The 23986-nt window shown below is 43.4% G+C and overlaps 1 protein-coding gene across 2 annotated transcripts; it reads right to left on the reverse strand.

Moving 5' to 3' along the window:
* Positions 1-7632: 7632 nt before the first annotated feature.
* On the reverse strand, positions 7633-22736 carry LOC106908608 (uncharacterized). 2 transcript variants are annotated; one of them, XM_088008566.1, is made up of 6 exons: positions 22645-22736; positions 21127-21197; positions 20719-20836; positions 18220-18249; positions 17356-17443; positions 7633-14672 (listed from the first exon to the last, which is right to left on the reverse strand). In XM_088008566.1, the coding sequence occupies exons 2-6, from the start codon at positions 21191-21193 to the stop codon at positions 8274-8276; spliced, it is 6702 nt and encodes a 2233-aa protein (XP_087864692.1). In that variant the 5' UTR covers positions 21194-21197; positions 22645-22736; the 3' UTR covers positions 7633-8273. The 2 variants fall into 2 exon arrangements, with proteins under 2 accessions (XP_087864692.1, XP_087864691.1); XM_088008565.1 differs by having other exon boundaries at positions 18220-18252.
* Positions 22737-23986: the final 1250 nt, after the last annotated feature.

Below are 23986 nucleotides of genomic sequence, written 5' to 3' on the forward strand. Positions count from 1 at the left end.
CAAATAATGCAAATTTTCATCAGAGTGGCTGCCAGTCAGATATGACTGGAGCTCAGATTTGACTAGGAGCCAAATCTGGCCAGCCTAGTCCTATTTAGTCCTAGCCAGACTAAATAAATGACATTTAAATAAATTATTTCAACTTATATTTTACATTGAATAAAGATTGAACAACAGAAAACAAAAATTATACTAAAACGTTTTAAGTCTTTATAAATGTATTGGATTTACTTTTATTCTTAATTTTGTTTTTATAGTATATTTTATTACTTACCTTATTTACCTTTGTGTGAACCTACATGCCTCGATGTTCCGTCACTTTGCTGCAACACCTGAATCCCTCCATCATAGGACAATCAAGTTCTTTTCTATCATATTCTGGTAGACTTCAGTTTGGGTTTTAGCAAAGAAATAAACGTGAAACTGTTAAAAACCTGTATTTCTTTTTTAAATTAAAACTGTTGAATCTATAGCCCCGTTTAGCCCCTTAGCCTAGCTAGCTTTAGGATTAGCTACAGTACGTCTAATAGGTGTAGTAACCAACTGCAACCAGCAGGGGGAGTCTAGAGCTAGTGAGTCATAGTAGCTGTAGACTATGCCGAACGGCTTCCGATGGCGCAGAGGAAGAATGGCTCAGTTATTGAATTATTCTGCTTTTCAGGTATGAGTTTACACATAAACACACATGTACTGTTGCTAAGTTGTTTTACTAGCCGTTAGGAAACCTGCAAATACATACAGACGTCGATTTTATTTACATAAAGTGTTGGTTTACATGAGGTTTAGCCGTTAGCTCACAGCAGCGGTGCTAACCCATTATGTTGTGTTGGAGCTGTAGACTGTCTTTGCACACGAGGTCAGAAATAAATATTCTGAAAATTAGTTACGCAGAAATCTGGGTTATTACAGTAAGTTGGTCTAGTTTTCATCTGTTTGTTATTGTCATATTGGTGAACTGTAATGGTTCATAAGATAACCGTATTGTTGTTTATGGTGTGTTGGTAAAGTTACACAGTAAAGAATAACATCAGTGTTTTTGATTTATTCAGCCTGTTATAAAGAGAATAAACGGTGTTCAGTATTTACTGAACATTTGGCTACAAAGTAAATATTTATTTTCCAAACTGAACATTTAATTTAAACCTAAAAAATATTTTCCACTGGCTAAATAATTCCTGCATATATGCAAATTAGCTTGCTGATAAGAGGAAGTGGACTATCAAAATAAAGGCTGGTGAAACGGAATCGGTTCAGTCGTTGCTCAAGTAATGTTTTTTCTTTGCTTTGGAGCAAATGTCAAAGTTTAAGACTTACTGTTTATTCATTCATGAGAGAAAATGATTTATATGAAATCAAATTAAAATGTTATTTATGTTTTAGAATTTAAAATGTTAATTTGCCTTTATATAGGGATTTTGGTTAAAATGTGATTAATTAAAGACCCTGAAATTATTTTCATCCAGTTTTCATCCAATCTGAGTGGCAAAGAAGATCTGAAAGTCACAGAGAAATAGACGATGGACTGGCACTAACTAAGAAACACACACACACACACACACACACACACACACACACACACACACACACACACACACACACACACACAGTTATTTGGACCCTGCATGACATCATTACAAACTCAGATCAGTTTCAGGGCTCCGTTTCCTGCTTCCTGAGTCGAGTTTCTGTCACTTATGAGCGAAGGTAGGTAATAAAATAAATAAAGGTTACAGTTACTCAGTTACAGTTACTCAGTTACAGTTACTCAGTAGGAGTAATCTCAGGGCATCTGACTCTTTATTTTCCTCTGTGAAGCATTAATGCGACGAAGCTCTGCTCTAAGTTTCTGGCTTCTCCCTCCTCTGGTTATTTCACTGAATGATTAATAATTATTTAACCAAAACACGGAAACACTCCAGCAGTTTATGTTAGCGGGAGACTTTTTGTTTCTACTGAAGTTTTCTATCTGCTGAGGCCTTCGGAGGTCCAGTAAAAACACCATAAAAGTTTAATCTGCCTAAATTATGTTTCTTATTTATATTGTTTTATTTTAGTTTTCATAAAATAAATTTTTTGGCCATAATTTAATATTTTAATCCATCTGATTGCAAGTTAAATCAGATGCAGTGACCAAACAGTAACCCAATTCCCCCTTCCTACCAAATACCTTTTACTCTTATGATAGCTGGATTTACTTTAAGGATTTAGTATTTATTTACTCTGGTGAAGACATTTGAAACATTAAGCTCTAGCTGTAACACACCGAGGTATCGTCACTAACCCCCATGAAGCCCGAGTGCTGAAAGCTCCTCAGGTCGCGTTGTGAGTTCAGAGTTTCTTTCCAGTCTGAACTCAGCCGTGTTTAACCAGAGGAGTTTTATTCTACCAGCAATCCGGTTTGAAATTTTAAATCTGGCCTGGTTGTGTTCTTGGAAGACACTACTAGCAATACTTCACCACCAACTAAACAGTTACAGCATTAATGGACCAGGTGTTCTTGTCTTCTTCTGCTTCCTCTCCTTTTGTTTAGTAATGTTCAGCTTGGTGCAGGATTTTGATTTGCTGGTTCAAATGGTGCCGACTATAAACGTAGCGTAACCAGTCTTTGTTACTGCTTTATAAGAAAATACTATTTAAAACAAACAACATTCAGCCTGGCGGGGACAAGTAAAGCCTGGTGGCCCGCCAGGCTTATAATACACTGACGGAAACCCTGCTGTTAATGATTAAACATCTCAGTTACTGATATTATTCACCTAGCATCTCTGTAGCCTGCAGCATCAACACATCAGCTTAAATCAAGCATCAACCCATTAAAACGGTAAGTTGTTTAATGATTTGGTCTCATTAAAGTTGTGTATTTGTTCATATTCATCATATTTCAGCTGATGAACTGGTTGCTGAAGCGCCTTCATGTAAAGCGGTTTATGGTTGCAGACTGAACAGGTGTCCAAATGTTTTCATGGCTCTTCCTGAAACTCAAACTTAAACACAATACTGTTTGCGCTCATGGCCGCCTGGACCTGCAAACATAAACATGACATGGAGGCCGTGGCTGCGTCCTGCCAGGCCTGATAAAGATAGAAGTCCAGACATGGGAATGTGTGTTTGACAGCCTGCTGCAGAGTCACATCGCGCCCCGAGAGGCTTGACATTTAACTCGTGTTGTCACCCAAGAGTCTCACAAACAGACACACATTTTTACTTCTATCTTTATGAGAGCATCCATCAAGCAGCGCTCACGGTGCCAAGGCGTCGCAGCAGCTCTGCTACGAAAACTCTGACACGTTTCCTTTATTTGCTTCTTTGTCTCAGGCTAATTTGAGCTAGCATACTAGCTAGCTAGCATGTCAGATAAAATAAAGCATTAACTATCTTAGATTAGCTCATTAAGATGCCCCCTGCATTATTATTTAGTAATTTTTAAAACAAATCTTTACGTTTTGTTATATTTGCAGCCTAAAACGAGTGTAAAGGTACTTGGAAGTAGCTTGTTAAGTAAAACAGTTTCTGGTGTAAAAATCAGAAACATTTTAGCAAATGTGGATTATTTCCTTTTCTTTAGTGTTACTTTACAGATGTATTCAGTTTTCTCATCTTATTGCTGTTTGGATGGAGAAAGTTAATTATATATTGTATTTTATATTTTACTAATTTGAATTGAAGGTATTTGTGACGGATCTGTCTTCAAACTGAGGTGAGAAGAGAGACGACATCAGCAGAGGACGTGTTTGAAGTTCGCAGTGAAAACGCAGTAACTATCTTTAATTAGCTAGCATGTTAGCTAGCTAGCACCTCAACTAGATTAAAACAAAAGCTAGCTCAGATTAGCTCACTACAATGCTACATACATCAGAATATGGCTTTGAACTTGCGACTGCTTTCCCCCTCTGTTTTCCTGAATCCAGTATTCTTGCTTTCAGAGATAAATAAGGTATGTAATGTTACTCTAACAGATGTTTTAGTTCATAACATTGAATATCTGTGGACTAGTTTGAGCCTCTATCCCACCCTGTGACCCGTGTTGCTGTGGCTTCAACAGCTAATGCTGTGAATAAACTAACATAGTCCAGTGAAGAAGAGTTTTATGAATTTATCATATTCATGTTTCTTATTCCCCTTTTCCACAGCTCTACTCTGGGTGACGCCACTAGACCCGGCCCTCTTTGCCAGCCCAGTGCTTCAGGATTACGGTGGTCAGAGCTGAAAAGGCTCTTTATGTGATATAACTTTGCTGTTCACTGATTGGTTGTGTTGTGATCAGATGCAAGCATGAAGAGATTTTGGAAAATGGTCGCCATTAAACCTTTAAAGCAGTGAACCTCTGGAGTTAAATTTGTTTCAGTTATTCAGTAAAAAGACCTAATCTCAAATAAAAAATGAATTGTGATCAAAACTTTTGGAAGGGTAAAGATTTTTTTTAAAACAAAAAAAAAACTTTTTTAAAATTAAAATCACAAATTTTTGTGTCATAAAGTGAAACAGCGCTGGCTGAAGCGGATCCTTCTGATCCTTCCCTATTGGTTAGCGCTGGCTGAAGCGGATCCTTCTGGTCCTTCCCTATTGGTTAGCGCTGGCTGAAGCGGATCCTTCTGGTCCTTCCCTATTGGTTAGCGCTGGCTGAAGCGGATCCTTCTGGTCCTTCCCTATTGGTTAGCGCTGGTCCTTCCCTGTTGGTTAGCGCTGGCTGAAGCGGATGCCTCCGATCCTTCCCTCCTCATGCTCGCCGCTTTAGCAGAAAGCGAGTGTTAAGTAATCTTCACACCATTACACTGTTTAACATCTACTGAAGTGTCCATGTTTTTTTCAAAGAACATCTTTGCAGCTTATGAGGACAGTTGACATGTCGTGTGCTGCTGTCCAGTTTTCATGTCATGCTAGCTAATGTTACCTGGGGTGCAAATCCATAATAAATTCAGACTGGGCTGACAATACCAGGGCTCCTCAACATTAAAGGAGGATCGTATTTTTCAAATTGTGGACCAGGCTGCTTTGGATGTTTAAGGTGTGTATAGTGGCCAGTGTAATTTTTGTCACTGTGGTGTGATTGGGAGGTGGCATCAGGCCTTCACAAACTGAGTAAGTTGGTGAGAAAGGCCAGCAGAGTGAAGGCTGTGACTGAAGAGCATGAAAGGGAAAGTGAAGGGCCCTGATGGACAGCACCTTCTCATCCTGTCTCTGCTGAGCAGAGGAAGCAAAGCAGCTCCTTTGAGTCTCATGTCATCAGCCTTCAGGCTCCTGAATACCACTGCACCCAGGTTAAAGAGATTTCTCCCGATTGTATGTCAAACTACTTAGCAGTCATTAATAATGCTATACATCATCTTAAAAATGAAAATGTTCACAAATTGATACATTTTAAATTCTCTTACAACCACTATTGTGGTTTGGCTTTCAACAAAAGATTTTCACAATGGTTTTGCTAATATTTGGTATCAACCTATTTTAGACTTCTGCCAGGATGGTGGCGCTATTGTATTTCATTACAACGAGTCATTACGAACACTTGAACATGTTCTTGTTCTATTGGGCTGCAGCTACACTCAGAATCTGGGGTTAAACACGTAACCAACCTTTATTTGTCCAGTCAAAATCATCTTCACCACGGCATCTTATCCAGTTATCACACTTCCCTCCCTGAATAAGAAGCTTAGGAAACTAGCCTCTTGAAATGAGGCTTTTCTGATTAGTGGCTGCCACTACTGCAAGTCCTGCAGCAACAAAGCTTATTGGATCCAACAAACTGCAGCATTTATGAAACTGTACTACATACTCCATTTGCCTGAGACCCAGGAACATGCTGCCATCACAAGTTATGTTTTTAGTATCTCTGACCAAGTTACATTATGTATCTCTGGATTCATAACTCACTTACATTAATATAATTATATTTGCTAATCGTATGAAAGCCTAAAATACATCAAATACTATAATTACAAACTGTTAAAGAAGCTAACATACATAAATATAGTGAAGTGCATAAACCAACCCTTAAAAGCAACAATGACGTTTCTACCATCTCTGAACTAACGCCTGGTCTCTGTATTCTCTGACTTAGCTGGAGGAAATGCTCAGTTTAACAGCCAAAAGCTTCAGCTGCACTCTGCTGGTCACACAGGAAGTTAGGAGAACACCAATTTAATTTCATAACAACACAGCAAAGGATTATTACATATGATTCAAATGTAATGCATACATACAATGCACCCAAAAGCATCCATATCCATTTGGTAAAAATTAAATGAAAAATAGACACCAGTTTCACAGTCTAAAATTGTCAGCTAATTTTTGATGATTATTCAGAACTTGTTTAACAAATAAAACTGGAGGGCGAGTCGTAAAATTGTCATTTTGGTACGGTGGCCTCAGCGAGACGGCTGCATGCAAACCTGCAGGTCGGTTAATATCTGCCTCATGGCTACAATCATAGCTTTATCTTCATAGATGAGTTTTTGTTGGATTGATTAAATCCTGTGAGCTGCTTTTATGTATCCATGTGGTCAGAAGCATTTATGTAAAAGTAAAAATATTTCAAAATGGTAACACATAATGTTTATGCAAGTAAGCTGTTAAATACATTGGTTACTTTCAACTAAATACATTTTTTTGTCTGACATGTAGATACCTAAATACTTCAATTGTGAATTAAATGTTAACTCTTATTTAACATCTGCTCCCTTGTTATTTCAGACAGATTCAATCATCAAGCAACTTCCTCTCAGTTCCTGTGAATGGAGCTGAGGAGCAGCGGCTCGTCACAGGGGTGCTAAACCACTGCATAATAATAAAGATCTGCTAACTGAATATAGAAATATATCCAATCTATACTTAGGGCCTGCCAGGCTGCTGCATTTATTAATTTACTTTTTATTGCCAACCAAAACATTTTAATCCTGAGATTAAGACTGGGGCTTTCACATCAATATGCTTACACAGAGTCCCTACTTTTCCATTTGCCATCACACAGGGTAGGTAGTGTAAGGATTTGAGTTTTTCTGTTTATTTAGGTTTCTGTGCCAGTTGAATTTCCTGTTGTCCTGTCTACCCTTGATTGATCCCAGCTCTGTCTAGTTCCCCTGATTACCCCCTGTGTATTTATACCCACCTTGTGTTTCTTGTTCTCTGTCAGGTCTTTCTCTAGACTGCCTAGTGTCAAGTCTGTTAGATTAAATCATCATTTTCTTCATTCCAACCTGGGTCCACAGCGTCTTCCTCACCACCTCTCCACCGCAATTCATGCCAGGTAGGGCAAGACCGGTAACCCAAACCGAGAAAATAACCAGAAAAATGATGGACTTTGGTTAAGGTAAGTCACAATGGGCTAACAGTCTTTCAACGTTCTGGGCTTTCGGATGTAGTTGAGTAGTTAATCATTCAAAGGTATATATTTTATTGCATCCAGTGATCCAAATTTTATGGGTGTGAATATCCAGTTGACTGTGATCTTCTTCCTGTCGTCAGCAGAGTCCCTTGGTCATGAGTACTGTCTTTGTACCCAGTTTCTCTGAGTGTTTCAGCGGAAAATGCAAATAATAATTAGATGACAAATTAAAAATACAAAACTACTTTAATAGTCTAGACTGTTTGTTTTTTTAGACATTTTTTCTAATCATTAAATATTGGGACAATACATTTTTCTTTTAACAAATACTTTTATTGAACCATTTCATTCCTGCATATATACAATTACTGCTGGTTACAATACAATTACCTTAAATGTGTTGATATGGAAGTACATTAGTATTTTAGATATGAAATAATCTTTGTCAGAAGTTGAAATATTTGAGTTACAAATTCTGATATAAAGAAATAATCCCACATGCAAGTTTGGAAAACTTAGTCCTGAACTTTGTTTCAACAACTATCCTAATACAAATGTGTTGCAAGTAGCAAATACTCAAATTCAGAAATACTTTATTGATCCCAAAAGGAAATTAAATGTTATTGTAAGTCATTAAAGTCTTTAAAGATTACATATTGTTTTTCAGATGGATTTCTAAGGCATCTTCTTTGTAGACGGTTACAGTTAAAGCAACAAATCGAAATGAACTCAAATCTCATCAGTGACACTGAAGACAAAGGTGGAGAAACCAAATCCTGTCATTCAAATATCGATTATTAATGCATAATATCAAAAGTACAAATTAATGAATATAATGTTCCAGATAAAATGTGACTTACTTTTCTACAGCTAACTACATAATGTTAGAAAAAGATCCCTAAATGGATTTTGCTTCAGCATAATGTATGTTTCTTTTGGCCTAAGTTGCGTGTTAGAAAGTTAGAATGCGGTCCACTGAGATCTCCACCCCTCTGAAAACCAGCTTCAAATGGCCACATTCACTGGCATCGCCTCTCCAGCCTTTCAGTCCAACTTTCACAGCAGTTTGATTAGGTCCAAAAAGAGTCAAAATTATTCTGTCTGGCAGAAACTGGTGATCAAATAATGGCAATGAATGTGAGTTGAAGTACAGAACATCGGTGGCATTGTCTTTAGCGCAGTTATCGATGGTGACGGAGCCGTGGTTGAAGGCCAGCATGTAGATGTCATTCCCATCTCCTCCAACCAGGTAATCTCCACCGGTGGACACTAAGATGTCATTGCCGTCTGAACCTTTGAGGAGGGAACTCTCATAACCAGACACCAAGATGTCGGAGTAGATGGTTCCGATCACGGCTTCCACATCCTTCAACACGTCTCCTTCAGCATCAGCATAGTGACCTTGTCCGCTCAGCAGGTTAACGTAAACCCCTGAGCCCTTTTCATGGTCACCGCGGTACAGAACAGTGTCTCTGCCAGAACCCCCGTCCACCAGATCAGGTCCTGGTCCAGGAACGAAGACGTCCCGGCCGGAGCCGCCCAGCATCGTGTCCTTTCCATCTTCACCGTAAAGAGTGTCGTCTCCCGTTCCACCAACCAGGATGTCAGCTCCATGTCCTCCAATCAGAGCGTCATCTCCTTCTCCTCCATCCAAGGCGTCATCCTTCCACCCACCAATCAGAACGTTGTCTTGATTGTTGCCTATCATGTAGTTGGACTGTGAAGGACAACCTTGTGCAGTCTGGACCTTTGACAGATTTCTCTGAGTGCTGAGGTCCAAACGGCAGTCCACTTCAGATTGTTTCAGAGTCACTTTGAAAGCTTCAACCTGAAACTGAGGTGCATCTCCAGAGGAGTTCATTGATTTCAGTTTGAAACGAACTCCGTCTGAGCTCAGAAAGTCAAGGTGCTGATGCTGGTCACCAAGACGGTAGTTGATCAGACTAAACTTTAACTCTTCACCTTCTGTCTTGATTGTTACACGCAGATCTTCTGTTGATGAGTCCAACACAACTTGACCTCCATCAATAAAGTCCATGTCCACCAGAACTGTATCAGTTTTCTGATCCTCTGCAAAGTTGTCAATCCACAAGTGACCTCCGTATCCATGTTTGACTACATAGGTGTCTTCTCCTTCACCTCCAGACAACACTGCCCCTCCGGTGTACGGATCAAGCAGATTGTCATTTTTGTTCCCAACCATGATGTCAAAGCTTGAGGAACCAAACATTTCCTTCACTGAATCAGTTTCTTTCATCATGATCTCCTTCCCTTTTGGGCCACAGAAGAGTCTTCGTGATTGTTTGAAACAGAATAGGTCACAGAATGGATCAGTTTGATGTAATGAGCTTCTGTAGTCAATGATTAATGGTTGTATTAAAGCTTCAATACAGCTGTGGATGCTGGTCTTCAGTCCAGCTGTTACTCCATCACTGGTCCTGATCTCCAGGTGCTGATAGACCTTTGAAAGGAACCAGTTCTGTAAGACAACAGTTCTTGTGCTGTTGACCAAGATGACGATGTTCCCTAGTTCACAGATAGCTGTTAAACTCTCATATTGTTCTTTCAGGAAGAGCTTGTCTAAGACCTGATCTGGTGATTGGTTGTTGATGATTTTTTCTCCTCCACCAGGTGTGATAATGTACCAATCCTCTCCTCCTCTTCCCTGCATAAAATCATCTCCACCTCCTGGAATAAAAACGTTGTGTTCATTGTTTCCTTTGATGACATCATTAAATTTTGATCCACGAACCTCAGTCAGGCTGTTTAAAGCTGTATCAGCCAGAAGATCCACCACCAGAGGAGACGAGGAGCTGCTGTAGTCAATGCTTTGAAGTTTTATGCATTTCAGGAACTTGTTGCTCAGCAGACAGTCATTTATGTTATCTGAGACTGTGAAGGTGATCAGATCCTTTGTGACGATGACCAGGTGTTGGTCTCCCTGTGACCTGAACCAGTTCACCAGGGTCACGTAGATGGGTGTGTTGTCATGGTCAGCTTTCAGTTTAACATCAACTCCTTCCACCCAGAGATTAAAACTGTGAAGATTTGCTTCTATTATGGCCAGGTCTGTTTTTCTGTCTCTGGAGAAATTTTCTATCAACACTGATTGGCTGTTACCTTTGATGTTGTAAATGTCTTCACCTTCACCACCACTCAGTCTATCTGTGCCTCCTCCTCCATCTATCAGGTTGTTCTGATCATTTCCAGCAATAATGTCATCAGACTGAGTTCCTACGATGCCTATAACTTTACGTAGAAGTGGATCTGCAGCATTTATAGTTTCACCGAGTTTCTGAAACATCTTGTTGATTCCTGTGGCCACCAGCTGAACCGAAGTGACCACAGTGGAGGAGATCTCAAACAAAACTCCGTCTCCTGACATCATGATCATGTGGCGGTACAGTTCCCCTAAGAACCAGTTCTTTATGGTCACACTGTGAGTGCTTTTATACATCAGCACAACATCGTCTCCAGACTTAGACACAGAGATGTCTCTGTAGTCAACGCTGAAATGAAGAGTGTCCATTGCTTTGGAGGGGTCAAAGTTGTTGATGATGGTTTTTCCTCCATTTTCTGGAATCAGGTATGTGTCTTTCCCACCAGAACCTTCAACATGAGTTCTCTGAGGACCAAGGAAAAATTTATCATCACCTGGTTCACCATAAAGTTTGTAATAATAACTCAACATCACTTCAATCATATGTGTGTCACCTGCCTTCTGGACAGCAAAGAAACGATTAGAAGCCCTGTTTCCTCTGTATGTCCCATATCGTGAATATGAAGCATCTTTGTAACCGGAGACCACAGTCACAGAGCCGGCTGGTATGAACAGGAGAACTTTTTTCTGTAGTGTTGTGTGCTCTAATTCATGTGATTCCCCAGTCCCAAGAATTATATCTGTACTTCCCTGTGCATCAATGTCCCAGCATCTCCTCCCAAAACTCTCATCACTGGAAACAAAATAGTCCATGCAGAGCTGCGACTGACCACTGTCAGCAAGGCAGAAGTCGATGCCTCCTCCGTTCCAGGAGGATGCTCCCCCGCTAAAATCAATGGCAGTCACTCCATCCGTTTCCTTTGTAACAACGTAATATTTACGGTAATCTGAAATCTGAGCAACAAGCCGACGTCCCTCCTCAATTTCATCATAATGCCAATCATAAAATAAACTGGCCACACGAATTTCAAAATGAAAAACACCTTCTCCAAATCCAACAAATGCAGCTCCTATTTTACTCAGGACTGAAGCATCCTTTGGGAGGCTGTCAAGTTCATTTTTTATGCCCATGTAAATATCATCAACTACCATTCGGACCACTGAAAGAGCCACATTTATCGGAGCAATAAAGGGTGCCAGTTCAGGCTGAGCAAGTTCAACAACATCTAAAACAATCATTCCGATATCAAAAGCACCGTCAATGTATCCTAATGTGTCATGCCTCTTAAAATCTTCTACAGCATTGTAAACCCCAAATCCAATTCCTATTATCGGAATGGCTGTCATCGTTCCTTTCATTGCAGGACTTCTCATTATTGTTACTGCAGCTTTGGCAGCTCGACCCTCTGAGGACAGAGCTGTTCTTGCTATTGCAGATGAAGCTATAGCTGCCGTCCCATGAGTCGTTTGCAGAGTCCCAACGACGCCATCTTTGACATGACCTTGTTCAAAAGCACGAATAGATCCTTTCATCCCCAGCAGGAGACCCAGGACCCCAACAGCAGTTCCTACACGCTCCACCTGCTTACTGCCCTGATGGCTGGACGTTAAACTGTGCTCTTCCATTTCCTGAACTGATCTATCCATGTTTTCCTGAAGTTCTTTATAGAACTCTTGAGTTTTTGCTGATAACTTGGTTCTAAACTCGACAGGCTCGACATCTGCAGTATTGAACTCAAGCTGACATATAAACTCTCCATTTTCAATTCTGTTGCTTCCCTTTCTTACATGCATTCCTGCCAGATTTTCTCCAAACTGTTTTGTAACCTGAGTATGGATCTCCTCGGCCAGTAATGCTGATCCTCTGGAGAAATAGGCTTCATGTATAAAGGAGTTCTCTAACTCTGAGGCTGAAATTACGTCTCTTTGTGTTACGTAACCATCATCATGACCACTCAGTGCTCCAGATGCTTGAGGCTCTCCCTCATCTGTAGGTATTAAAGAGCTCTGATCCTGCAGGGTGTCTTTGAATTTTTGGTAATTACGTTTTAACGGTTTAACATTTTCAGTGATGTAATCCGCAACCAAATCAGAAAATCGCTCCAGTAAATCTTTATCACTAACTGTTTGTTCCCACTTGGTGAATAAATTAAATTCTAAACTTATAACTTCCTGGAGAATCTTTGATTTTTCCTCATATTTAGGATGTGTTCGCGGTACTGCTGCTGTTCCACTAAATCCCCGACGCCTTGAGTTAGTCCAACTATCTTGTCTTGCCATTGGATGGTTTTCAAATAGAAAATTTAACACCGATTCATCATTGGGTCTACTGTGAATCAAATCAAGAGCCATAAGGGTCAAAGGAAATGTCCGGAAGTTTCTGGCAGATTCAGCTATGACTGAGGCAGCGAAGTACGAGGCATAGAAGAATGCCTTGTCAGGAGAGAGATTCTGTGAGATGGGGTTTCCTTTAAAAATATCTCTCACATAATCAGCATACTCTTGCTTATTTTGAATACTCCCCTGTATGTTTGAGTACTTTTCTTTGTTTTCACCATTCTGTTCTATAATCCACTCCTTTGTTTTTCTTTGTTCTTCTTCGTCGTTTGTGTTCACAAGCTTTTTTCCAGCTGGAATCATGTACAGAGTTTTTTCATCAACATCAAATATCCAGTCTCCGATCTTCAAGTACGTTATGTCAGTTTCTCCAGTCTTTGCATAGTGACGGATCAAACGGAGGGCATCCTTTCCAGATTTAATCTCATAACAGTCTTGAAGGATTTCTTTTATGTCTTCTGCTTCATTGATCTCTGCCATTTCATTTACAACTTTTTTCATTAGTACATACTGTTCTTCTGGATGTTCATTGTTGTTAATGTCGACTTTCGCTGGCTTGTCACGCTTTGGGTAAAACAGGCCCCAAGTCATAGCTTCAAGCTCATCACAGGCAGATTTTACTTTATCAGGGTTATTCTGATCAACTTTGCTATAAACGTCTTGGTCAATAAACCTCCCTGGTTCTTCTGGCCACTGACTTGATTTGCCTTTCTGTTTGCCGTGGATGTTCTTTGGTCCCAGAAAGTTTCTTTCATTGGTGAAAACTGCCTCCCCTTTGCTGCCAGCTTCACTTCTAATGATTACATCTCCATTTTTGTCAATAGTTGCCACCACTTTTTTGCTGTCGTCGTCGTGCCTCCATCTTTCCCCATCAACAGTAAATTCTTGAGTGATTTTCTCTCCTGTATGTTTAACCTGGACCAAAGAGTTCCTCAGGTGTAGCTCCGTCTCAATACCGGCCTGATGAAGCTCTTTGGCCAGAGTTTCTACAAAAGACTCATCAGATCCAACATCACAGGCCACAACACTGGTTGTTTTTATTTTATTACTCACTTTGTGAGTATTTTGAATGATTTTGGCCACTTCTGGGGATTTGAGTCCTGCCAGTTTCATCTCTCCAGATTGGTCTCTGGCTCCATGACCAACCAGAACTAGCCTGCTGTTTTCTGACAAAGGCACAGGTTCACCACGAATCAGTCTTGGTTTTAGGTTGTTGTCAAGGACATAAAGTGAACTAACTGTTGGATGCTTCTCATAAAGAGACTCAGCAGCTGTTCTCACCACCGGGTTGTCTTGCAGCATGACGATCTGCTGGTGGTCATACTGGGTGCTGTGATCAACTGGTCTTTCTGGGATTTTGTATGTGGAAACAGAGTCAGATTGCTCCATTATCTTGTATATCTGGTGATGGTCTTGAACAGTTTCTAAAGCTGCTTTGGAGCCACGGACCATTAAAACTCGAACAAAGCTGTGTTGGAGCTCTGTGGTTGTGTTTCCATCCAGAGAGAAAACAGCTGCTGCTTCCAGTCCAGGCTTCAGGATCAGATCTGCCAGGGATGAACCAGACAGACCAGAAACAGTTTGTCCATCTTCTGAAACATGTCCAAATATTCTGACAACAGTATTTCTGTCGACTTTTGGGACACAGGATTCATTGTTCAGGCATTCCACATGAACTATTACTGAGTAGTGAGGATCCATGGCGTATTCCTGTCTCGCTCTTTCGCTTGTTGAAGGTTCTTGGTCAGTTATGATCAGAAGCTTCTGTCCATAACTGTGTGAAATCTCTGAAGCTGTCAGCAGCCAGTCGTCTGTCTTCTGCTTTTCAACATGTTCTACCAGGGCTCCAAGATCCTGCAAAATACAGTAAATTCATTCTAAGCAAGAGCATTGAAACATTTTTTAGACATTTTCTTCCTGTGGGTAAATTTCTATTTAAGTGTTTAAGCCTTTGCCAGTGGAATATTAACGGAGGTTTTCTGGTACCAACATATGGATGTGACTCGGTCTTGTTCATGTCTGTTGGCTTCACCACACTGCAAGAAAATCTAGTGTCATCCTTTCTCTTAGTTTCCCTCTGCAATGTAATACCTGTTTAATTTTCTTTCTAACCATGAAAGCACTTTGAATTACCTTATTGCTGAAAAAGTGCTTTACAAATAAAATTACCTTGCCCTGCCTAGTGTTGGGGATCATAACAATTGACTAACATCTTAATAATGTCACTTTGTTGGGTGTGCTGTGGGCAATGCACAACCCACATAAAGAGGCCTTAGTCCTCAACACGGCCATCGCAGGTACGCGTCCCGGCCTGGTGACATTTGCCACATGTCTTCCCTCCCTCTCTCACTACCTACTTTCCTGTCTGACCTTTCAAATAAAGGCCACTAGAGCCAATTAAACCTTAAAAAAGTCACTTTGTTTGAATGATCTATTCTGTAATTACTTTATATTTATACTTTATAAATGTCCATCCATCATCCATCCTTCTGTCCTTCCTTCCTTCCTAGTCCACTTAATCCAGGGTTGGGTCCTGGAGCTCCCTCTCTCCAGCTACTTTGGTCACATCAGCCGAGAAGGATAGTCCCTCCAGGAGTGCAGGGGGATCCATGTGGCATCCCTACCAGATGCCTGGTCCACCGTAACTCCTTGAAGATCTGCTCCCCTTGGGGTGAGGATCTTGTGCCCCTGTACTCTCTTCCCTTTTCTGGCTCAAGATCATGGTCTCTGCTTTGGAGGTGCTGATTTTAATTCCCTGCCAGTTCAGACTCAGCTTAAAACTACTTTAGTGAAAGCTGGAGATCACGGTCTGATGAAGTCAACAGAAGCACATCATCTGCAGAAAGAAAAGACCTGATCCTGATGCCACCAAAATGGATCCCTCAACACCTTGGTTGCATCTCAAAATTCTGTCCATAAAAGATGCAAATTGAATCGGTGACAGGGAAACCTTGGCCTAGTCAAACTCTCACTGAAAGCAATTCCGACTTACTGCTGCCAATGCAGACCAAGCTTTGACACCAGTCATGCAGGAATCGAACAGCCCAGATCAAGGGTCCATATGTCTGGAGTACTTTATCAACTCCAGTGAACTTCACAGCAGTTTACACCACATTAGGTCATTCAACCATTCATGCATACCCTCTGATGCTAGTAAGCTACATTGTAGCCACTGCTGCTCAGGTGCAGTCTGACAGAAGCAAGGCTGCCTTATAATCAGGGCCACCGGCCCTCAGACCACCACCAGAAGCTGACAGAGGTGAAGGGTCTTGCCAAGGACACAATGACTGAAACATTCAGCTGAAGGCTTGAACTAGCAAGCCACTGGTTACAGGACGAACTCCTACCTCTTGAACCCTGGTTTACAGAACACATGTAAACTGGTGGGGCAAACTGCCATCACCCTCCAGGACCCTGCAGAGGGCGTAGAGCTGGGTCAGTGTGCCATGGCAAGGATGGAAACCACAGTGTTCCTCCTGAGTCTGAGGCTTAACCGTGCAGTTGGCTTCAGAACTCTTGAATAGACCTTAGAGGCTCAGTATATTGATCCCCCTTTAGTCAGAACACAAGTCATCCTTTTTAAATAGGGGTACCACCATTCTGGTTCCCTTGTATTGGTAGCCCAATACAAGGGAACTGCCCCGATGTCTCAACCAATTCAACCCCACAACATCCAGCACCTTAAGGTACTCTGGGTGAATCTTATCCATCCCTGGGCCTTGCTACCAAGGAGCTATTTTTAACCACCTTGATGATCTTAGCACCAGAGACTGGAAAGCCTGGCCCTACGTCCCCAGACGCTGCTGCTTCTCTAGACGGCATGTTGTTGGGATTGTGGAGATCTTTAAAGTATTCTGCCCACCGACCCACAATGTCCCCAAGTTGAGGTCAGCTGTGCTCCACCCTCTCAATAAACAGAGTTGGTGGTGCACCACTTGCCCTCCTGAGATGCTGCATGCCACAGCAGAGTTGGGTGTCCTCCAACAGATTCAAGGGTTGCAGCTGCAACAGAGGCTGACCACCATGCAGCCAAAGCTCTGATCAGTTGCCACAACAATGGAGGCATGGAACATGGCCCACTCTGACTTTCCCAGACTGTGCTCAAAGTTTTGCCCAAGTTGGGAGTTGAAACTCCGTCTGACAGGAGGCGCCACTAGACGTTCCTACCACACCCTCAGAATATGTTTGTTGCATTTGTAGGTGACTGTGTTATGGTCCTATTGGATCCAGCTGTCCCTCGTTTCCCCCGTATGTAAGTCCGCCTGTGTTTTTTGTTTGGGGCTGGATTCTCTGTCTCAGTTGCTGCATGTCGGCTGCGTTCCTGGGTTCCTTTGGGTTTTTGAACTCATTAAAACATTTTTTCTCTTCACCCTGGTTTTTACCGCTCTTATCCTCAGAATACATCTGAAAGAATGAATATTATTATAAAGAAATAGTTTGCAGTTCATGAAAATATTCTGTCTAAATAACATTTTCCAGTTTTTTTCATTTATCTTATCCCACTTCTTATTTTTAGATTTCTTCCAAATTTACCAACCTGTTTCTTTGCCATGACACAAACCGCCATGTTTTCACATTCCTGAAGTCCATCCCGCAAACTCAGGATGTTCTGATCAATGTCCAACCTGTTAAAGTTAAAATTCACATTTTGGTTAACAAGATTGGAAAATAAAAGTTCAGTAAACACGATCTGTCAAATCAGATTATTCATGTCTCTAAAGATCTGATTATTCACCCCAGAAGAACAAGATGAGAATATTTATTATCGTCTAACTTGGTGTGAATAATAAAGTCTGTATTCATCTGCAGATATGCTGGAGGGGATTTCGGGTTTGGCTACAGGGGCAGTATGATTATGTGTTTTCCAGGAACGTAGTTCCACTTTATAGCATAACCTAGTAATTTACTTCAGTTATAAAAATGCCAAATTTATCAAATGTGACATAGAATACATCTTAAATCTTAAATTTCTCATTTGCCTGAATACATTCTTTATATTTCTCATTTCTGGTGCTTGTTTTTACTCCATAAAAACAAATTATGTTATTGAACCACATTGTGCACAAAATTGCTTAGTTGAAATATTCTAATCCTAATTTAACTGTGGGATTAAACCAGCTGTGGGGAAAGTTAAACCACCTCAGAGAGCTTGGAAGTCTAAGTATGGGACAACAATAGGTTCACCAAACATGAGTTACTCCATTTTCTGGCGTTGTGTTCAGGCCAACCATCGGTGGGTTTTGGGGAATAGAAAGAAAGATCTTGTCTAATTGTGGGGGAGATCATGTCCACCTCATCTTTTAAGGTGGTGGAGCCCTTTGATGAAACCTGAATCTGTCAAACTATCTTTTGTGTGATGGATGCCTAAAACTGTAAAAAAAAAAAAAGTAAAGTCCTTTACCTTGAAACTGATCTTCGGACTCTTGTTGAGCTGCTGAAATGAAAGATGTCATTACTAACTGAAATAACTCAAACCACACTAAAAATAATGAAACTTTTAGAGTACAGATGGAAAGCCATTTAGTTAGTCTGAGCAGAATATTTATTTTCTTTTATGTTCAACACTTATGACTAGAGAAACAAGAGAAATGCGCTAACAGATCAGCTAGGCAGCTTTGCAGTCGGGCCGAACCAAAACTCAACTTTGTTATGAAGTCTATAAAGAAAGACGGTAGCCGTCACTCCAGACTGAAACATGGAAATGCAGAAATCATAAACATTAACAACGCTAGAGCTTTATTTGCAAGTTGACAATCACAAACCGAACCTGCAATCAAACTCAGCCTGCAACGAATCTGACAACTTCTTTGCAGAGAAAATTGAAAGAATTAGAGGATTAATCTGCACATCCACACTAAATCCAGTACCAAACCCAGACATAACAAATGCAGAAAAAATGATTCGAGTTCAAATAATTATAAAACCCTAGAAGAAATAAGTCAGTGGAGCTCCAGTTCCTGCTGTCTGGACGTCCGACCCTCATTTCTTTAAGAAAGTCCTGCCTGTCATTAATGATCTGATCCAGATAGTAACTCATCGCTCTCATCAGGTGATTCCCTTGGAAACAGCAGCTACCAACTAGGCCCGTCACGATAAACGATAAATCAATTAATCGCACGATAAATTAAACCTATCGACCTCATTTTAATTATCGGCTTCGTCTCTTCTGGTCTTTTTCTTTCTCTTGATGACACTGAATGAAAAACGGCTCAACTCCACTGACCCTCATTTCTCAGTCTGATGTCCAGCTACACCAGTTGTCTGCCGAGTGTCGGCCCATTTTCAAAACCTGAGACACACCGGCCGTTTCTCCATATGCGTTCAGTCTGTACTTGTGTTCAGTACAGACTGAACACAACGTCATCGTCGATGTGTTCAGTCTGTACTGAACACATCGACGGCGGCCCAAGTCCTGTTCCAGTCAAAGTACACATCCAGGCGAGAACGCTCAAAGTACCCGGATGTGTTCTTGCTCCGCCCATTTTATCCAGGATGGATCAATGCATCCTTCTGCGGACTTGAGGCAGCAAGATATCCCACAATGCAATGCGCCACCAGCAGCGGTAAATATAGAAGGTCAGTACAGTCCAGTTCTACACCACCCGGTTCTCATCACCCGGTTCTACACCACCCGGTTCTACACCACCTGGTTCTACACCATCCGGTTCTCACCACCCGGTTCTACACCACCCGGTTCTACACCACCTGGTTCTACACCACCCGGTTCTACACCACCTGGTTCTACACCACCCGGTTCTACACCACCCGGTTCTACACCATCCGGTTCTACACCACCCGGTTCTACACCACCCGGTTCTACACCACGTGGTTCTACACCACCCGGTTCTACACCACCCGGTTCTACACCACCCGGTTCTACACCACCCCGGTTCTACACCACCCGATTCTACACCACCCGGTTCTACACCACCCGGTTCTACACCACCCGGTTCTACACCACCCGGTTCTACACCATCCGGTTCTCACCACCCGATTCTACACCACCCGGTTCTACACCACCCGGTTCTACACCATCCGGTTCTCACCACCCGGTTCTACACCACCCGATTCTACACCACCCGGTTCTCACCACCCGGTTCTACACCACCCGGTTCTACACCATCCGGTTCTCACCACCCGGTTCTACACCACCCGATTCTACACCACCCGGTTCTCACCACCCGGTTCTACACCACCCGGTTCTACACCATCCGGTTCTCACCACCCGGTTCTACACCACCCGGTTCTACACCACCCGGTTCTCACCACCCGGTTCTACACCTCCTGGTTCTACACCACCTGGTTCTACACCACCCGGTTCTACACCTCCTGGTTCTACACCACCTGGTTCTACATTCCTTCACTGGGAGTTTATAAATCACTGAACAGATTAAAGATCTGCTGCTGCTGAATCAACCTGCTGGTTCTGGTTCTGCTCTGCATCCAGAACCAAACATGGAGAAGCAGCTTTCAGCTTCTATGCACCACAGATCTGGAATAAACTTCCAGAAAACTGAAAAACTGCTGAAACCCTGAGCTCCTTTAAACCCAGACTAAAACCAGGAGCCGATTTTGAATCATTAATCAATAATTAATAATAATGTAATAATGTCATTAGTAAAATGTTTTAATTGTCGATTCTGTTTCATGACTTTGTGTTATTTGTGTTTCATGGTTGGTTGAAGTGACTCAGTGCTGCGGTTTCTAAATGAATGAAATTAGCTTTTCCTGCCTTGTACGTTTTACCTTCTACCTCCCACAGGGGGCAGTGGTGGTGACCAGCATAGTTCCTTATAAATGACTGAACACAGTTTGAAGGATGTGGGTAATTATTCTGTCATGACCACCAGGAGCTTCATGTTGGTCTCATCCGTCAGGTGAAGCTCAGACAGAATCGAACCTGTGAGGCTGTGAGGCGTCGCTGAGCCGCTGGTGCTCCAGGTGCTCTGACAGCCCGGTCAGCCGATGAAGAGCAGCAACGTCTGGTCTCAGCTCCTCCCACTCGTCTTCTCTGACCTCTGCAGAGGGAAACACTGAGGTCATCCTGAAGGTCATCCTGAAGGTCATCCTGAAGGTCATCCTGAACCATTTCTAGAAACCTTTCATTGACGGACATGTTCTCACATTTCAAGGCCAAACGATGTTAAATCACTGATCAATAATCAGCTGATTGGTTAAAACTCGTCCACCTTGTTTCTGCTGTTTGTTTCCAGCTTTGATCAGATGAAACTGGAGGTTTCATCTGATGAAGGCAGGATCATCATTTTGTTTTGTTCTGGGTGTTTGGTGAATTTTGGACGGTTCCTACCAAACCCGGCGCCGATGTTCAGGAGGAGGAGGATGAAGAGGAGCTGGCAGCTCTTCCTCCTCGCCATCGTGCTGAAACAGGAGCAGGGAGAGATTCTCATGTCAACATTGATCTAAACGTTGATCTGGAGGCGTTTTCATGATGTTTAGTTCTTCTCCTCCATGACGCCAGGCTGGGACCCGACCCCACCGCCAGGCTGAGACCCGACCCCACCGTCAGGCTGGGACCCGACCCCACCGCCAGGCTGGGACCCGACCCCACCGCCAGGCTGGGACCCGACCCCACCGCCAGGCTGGGACCCGACCCCACCGCCAGGCTGGGACCCGACCCCACCGCCAGGCTGGGACCCGACCCCACCGCCAGGCTGGGACCCGACCCCACCGCCAAGCTGGGACCCGACCCCACCGCCAAGCTGGGACCCGACCCCACCGCCAGGCTGGGACCCGACCCCACCGCCAGGCTGGGACCCGACCCCACCGCCAGGCTGGGACCCGACCCCACCGCCAGGCTGGGACCCGACCCCACCGCCAGGCTGGGACCCGACCCCACCGCCAGGCTGGGACCCGACCCCACCGCCAGGCTGGGACCCGACCCCACCGCCAGGCTGGAGCTCTTGGTTCACTGCAGGTTTTACTGCATCAGGCAGTAAAACCTGCAGAAATCTGGGTCATCTTGAAATAACTGAGTAAATAGTTTAGAAGAATCATTTTTATTTCACCCTAAGTCAGTCATTCTCTGTCTCCAGTGGAAAAACTTCATGAAATATTCAAACATCTTTGAAAACTGTTACTAGAATAAATGATTAAAACTCGTTATTTTCCCTCGTCCTCCCGGATTCAGTGATGCGTGGAAACCAAAATCCACGTCACACAGAGTTTATTTCACCGTTAAAGCATAAAATCAACAGCTTCAAACACACCAAGCAGACTTTCATTACCTGACAGAAGGAAATGTAAAGAGAAAAAGGAAAACATGCGTTTTTGGAGATTTCTGCACGGCTGCAAATAGCAAATCGATTATAGCAAATCGATCAGTTCCTGTGGAGTTTTATCTAAAGGCGTCTCTTCAAATGACGAAGTTGGGACGTTTTATTTCCTTCTCAGGCCTTTGAGAGCCACTGTCTGGTCAACAGAGACCAAAGGTCAACGGAGACCAAAGGTCAACAGAGACCAAAGGTCAACGGAGACCAAAGGTCAACAGAGACCAAAGGTCAACGGAGACCAAAGGTCAACGGAGACCAAAGGTCAACAGAGACCAAAGGTCAACGGAGACCAAAGGTCATCTGGAGCCTCGGTTTTCCTGCAGTTCTGTTGGTTTTCTGGACTTTCCTGTTGGCTCGTGACCAGCAGGAGGTTCTGCTGTTTTCTCTAATGTGATCACAGAACCATCCACTCTGCCCTGGTTCTGCTGCTCACTGAACATTTTTCAGCCCAGAGATCTGCCGACGTTATGCTGAGTCAGATTTAATCTAAAGTCGTTCCCATATTCGACCCTCAGCTGTTCATTTTCTCCACTTACCGTGATCTGGAGCCGTTTGTTTCAGACTGAGACGGTTTTACTCTCCACACACCGAACCTCCAGGATCAGAAGTTTGGGGAAAACCAGCCGTGGAGGAGGAGGCTGCAGTGAAGCAATCCCACTGTGGATCCGACCCCATTGGACCATCGGGAGGTGGAGCTCCTCACTGTGCAACAGGAATTTGGTCCTGAATGAAAACCAGCGATCTGCAGATCAGGAAGAGGCAGAAACATTCATCTTCCCTCTGCGCCTCCTCTCTGGTTCGCCTCCTCTGAGGAGGAACTTAAAGGTGCTGAACCCATGAAGTAAGAGCGATACCCTAACTCCATTCTCTCTGCTCACAGACAAACAGGAAGACATTTAATGCACATCTGCAGATTCACATTTTCATCGTCTCAGAATCCAAAATGGCTCTGACATCACGGTTTTCCAGCCCTGCTGTATTGGGAAGCTTTGACCAGTGGGATACTGGACCTCGTCTTACACTGGATGTGTTGGAAGTTCAGAGAGTTAAAGGTCCTGCAAGCTAAACCTGCTCCATCAGAAGATTATTAGCCTGCTGGTCACGAATCAACAGAAAAGTCCAGAAAACCAGAACTATTCTGGCCGACTTCTTCGCTCGCAAGCAGGGACCCATTTCCACACAACTTAAAATGTCAGACTGACGTTTCAGTAAGAACAGACCAGTGTGGATCAACCAACAAGTAGTATAATTGTATTAATTATACTAGTTAGTATAATTAATTAGTACTTAGTATAATTATATTCCTCTACAGAGGCTGGAAGCGTCGCATCAGAGTCCAGAAGGGCCGTCAGTGGAGGGCCCGTGCAGAGACACCTGAGGAGGGCAGTCAGCTGACCTATGATGGAGTTTATTCAGGGCAGAAGGTCAACAGGACAACCACGGCCTGCCCTCAGGAGGCCCCTCAGGTGGCCCTCAGGTGGCCCGAGGCCCCTCAGGTGGCCCGAGGCCCCTCAGGTGGCCCGAGGCCCCTCAGGTGGCCCGAGGCCCCTCAGGTGGCCCGTGGCCCCTCAGGTGGCCCCTCAGGTGGCCCGAGGCCCCTCAGGTGGCCGAGGCCCCTCAGGAGGCCCTCAGGTGGCCGTGGCCCCTCAGGTGGCCGAGGCCCCTCAGGAGGCCCTCAGGTGGCCGAGGCCCCTCAGGTGGCCCGAGGCCCCTCAGGTGGCCCGAGGCCCCTCAGGTGGCCGTGGCCCCTCAGGTGGCCCCTCAGGTGGCCCGAGGCCCCTCAGGTGGCCGAGGCCCCTCAGGTGGCCCCTCAGGTGGCCGAGGCCCCTCAGGTGGCCGAGGCCCCTCAGGTGGCCCGAGGCCCCTCAGGTGGCCCGA

This window comes from Poecilia mexicana, unplaced genomic scaffold (genome assembly GCF_051168715.1).
Source record: "Poecilia mexicana isolate PSO_F unplaced genomic scaffold, ASM5116871v1 scaffold_9, whole genome shotgun sequence".
NCBI classification, from domain to species: domain Eukaryota; kingdom Metazoa; phylum Chordata; class Actinopteri; order Cyprinodontiformes; family Poeciliidae; genus Poecilia; species Poecilia mexicana.

Coding starts and splice junctions, on each gene's coding strand:
- LOC106908608 (XM_088008565.1), bottom strand. CDS start 21,193: ATGGCGAGGAGGAAGAGCTGCCAGCTCCTCTTCATCCTCCTCCTCCTG. Junction 20,837..21,126: donor GAACATCGGCGCCGGGTTTG/GTAGGAACCGTC, acceptor TTCCCTCTGCAG/AGGTCAGAGAAGACGAGTGG. Junction 14,673..17,355: donor GTGTCATGGCAAAGAAACAG/GTTGGTAAATTT, acceptor TGTATTTTGCAG/GATCTTGGAGCCCTGGTAGA.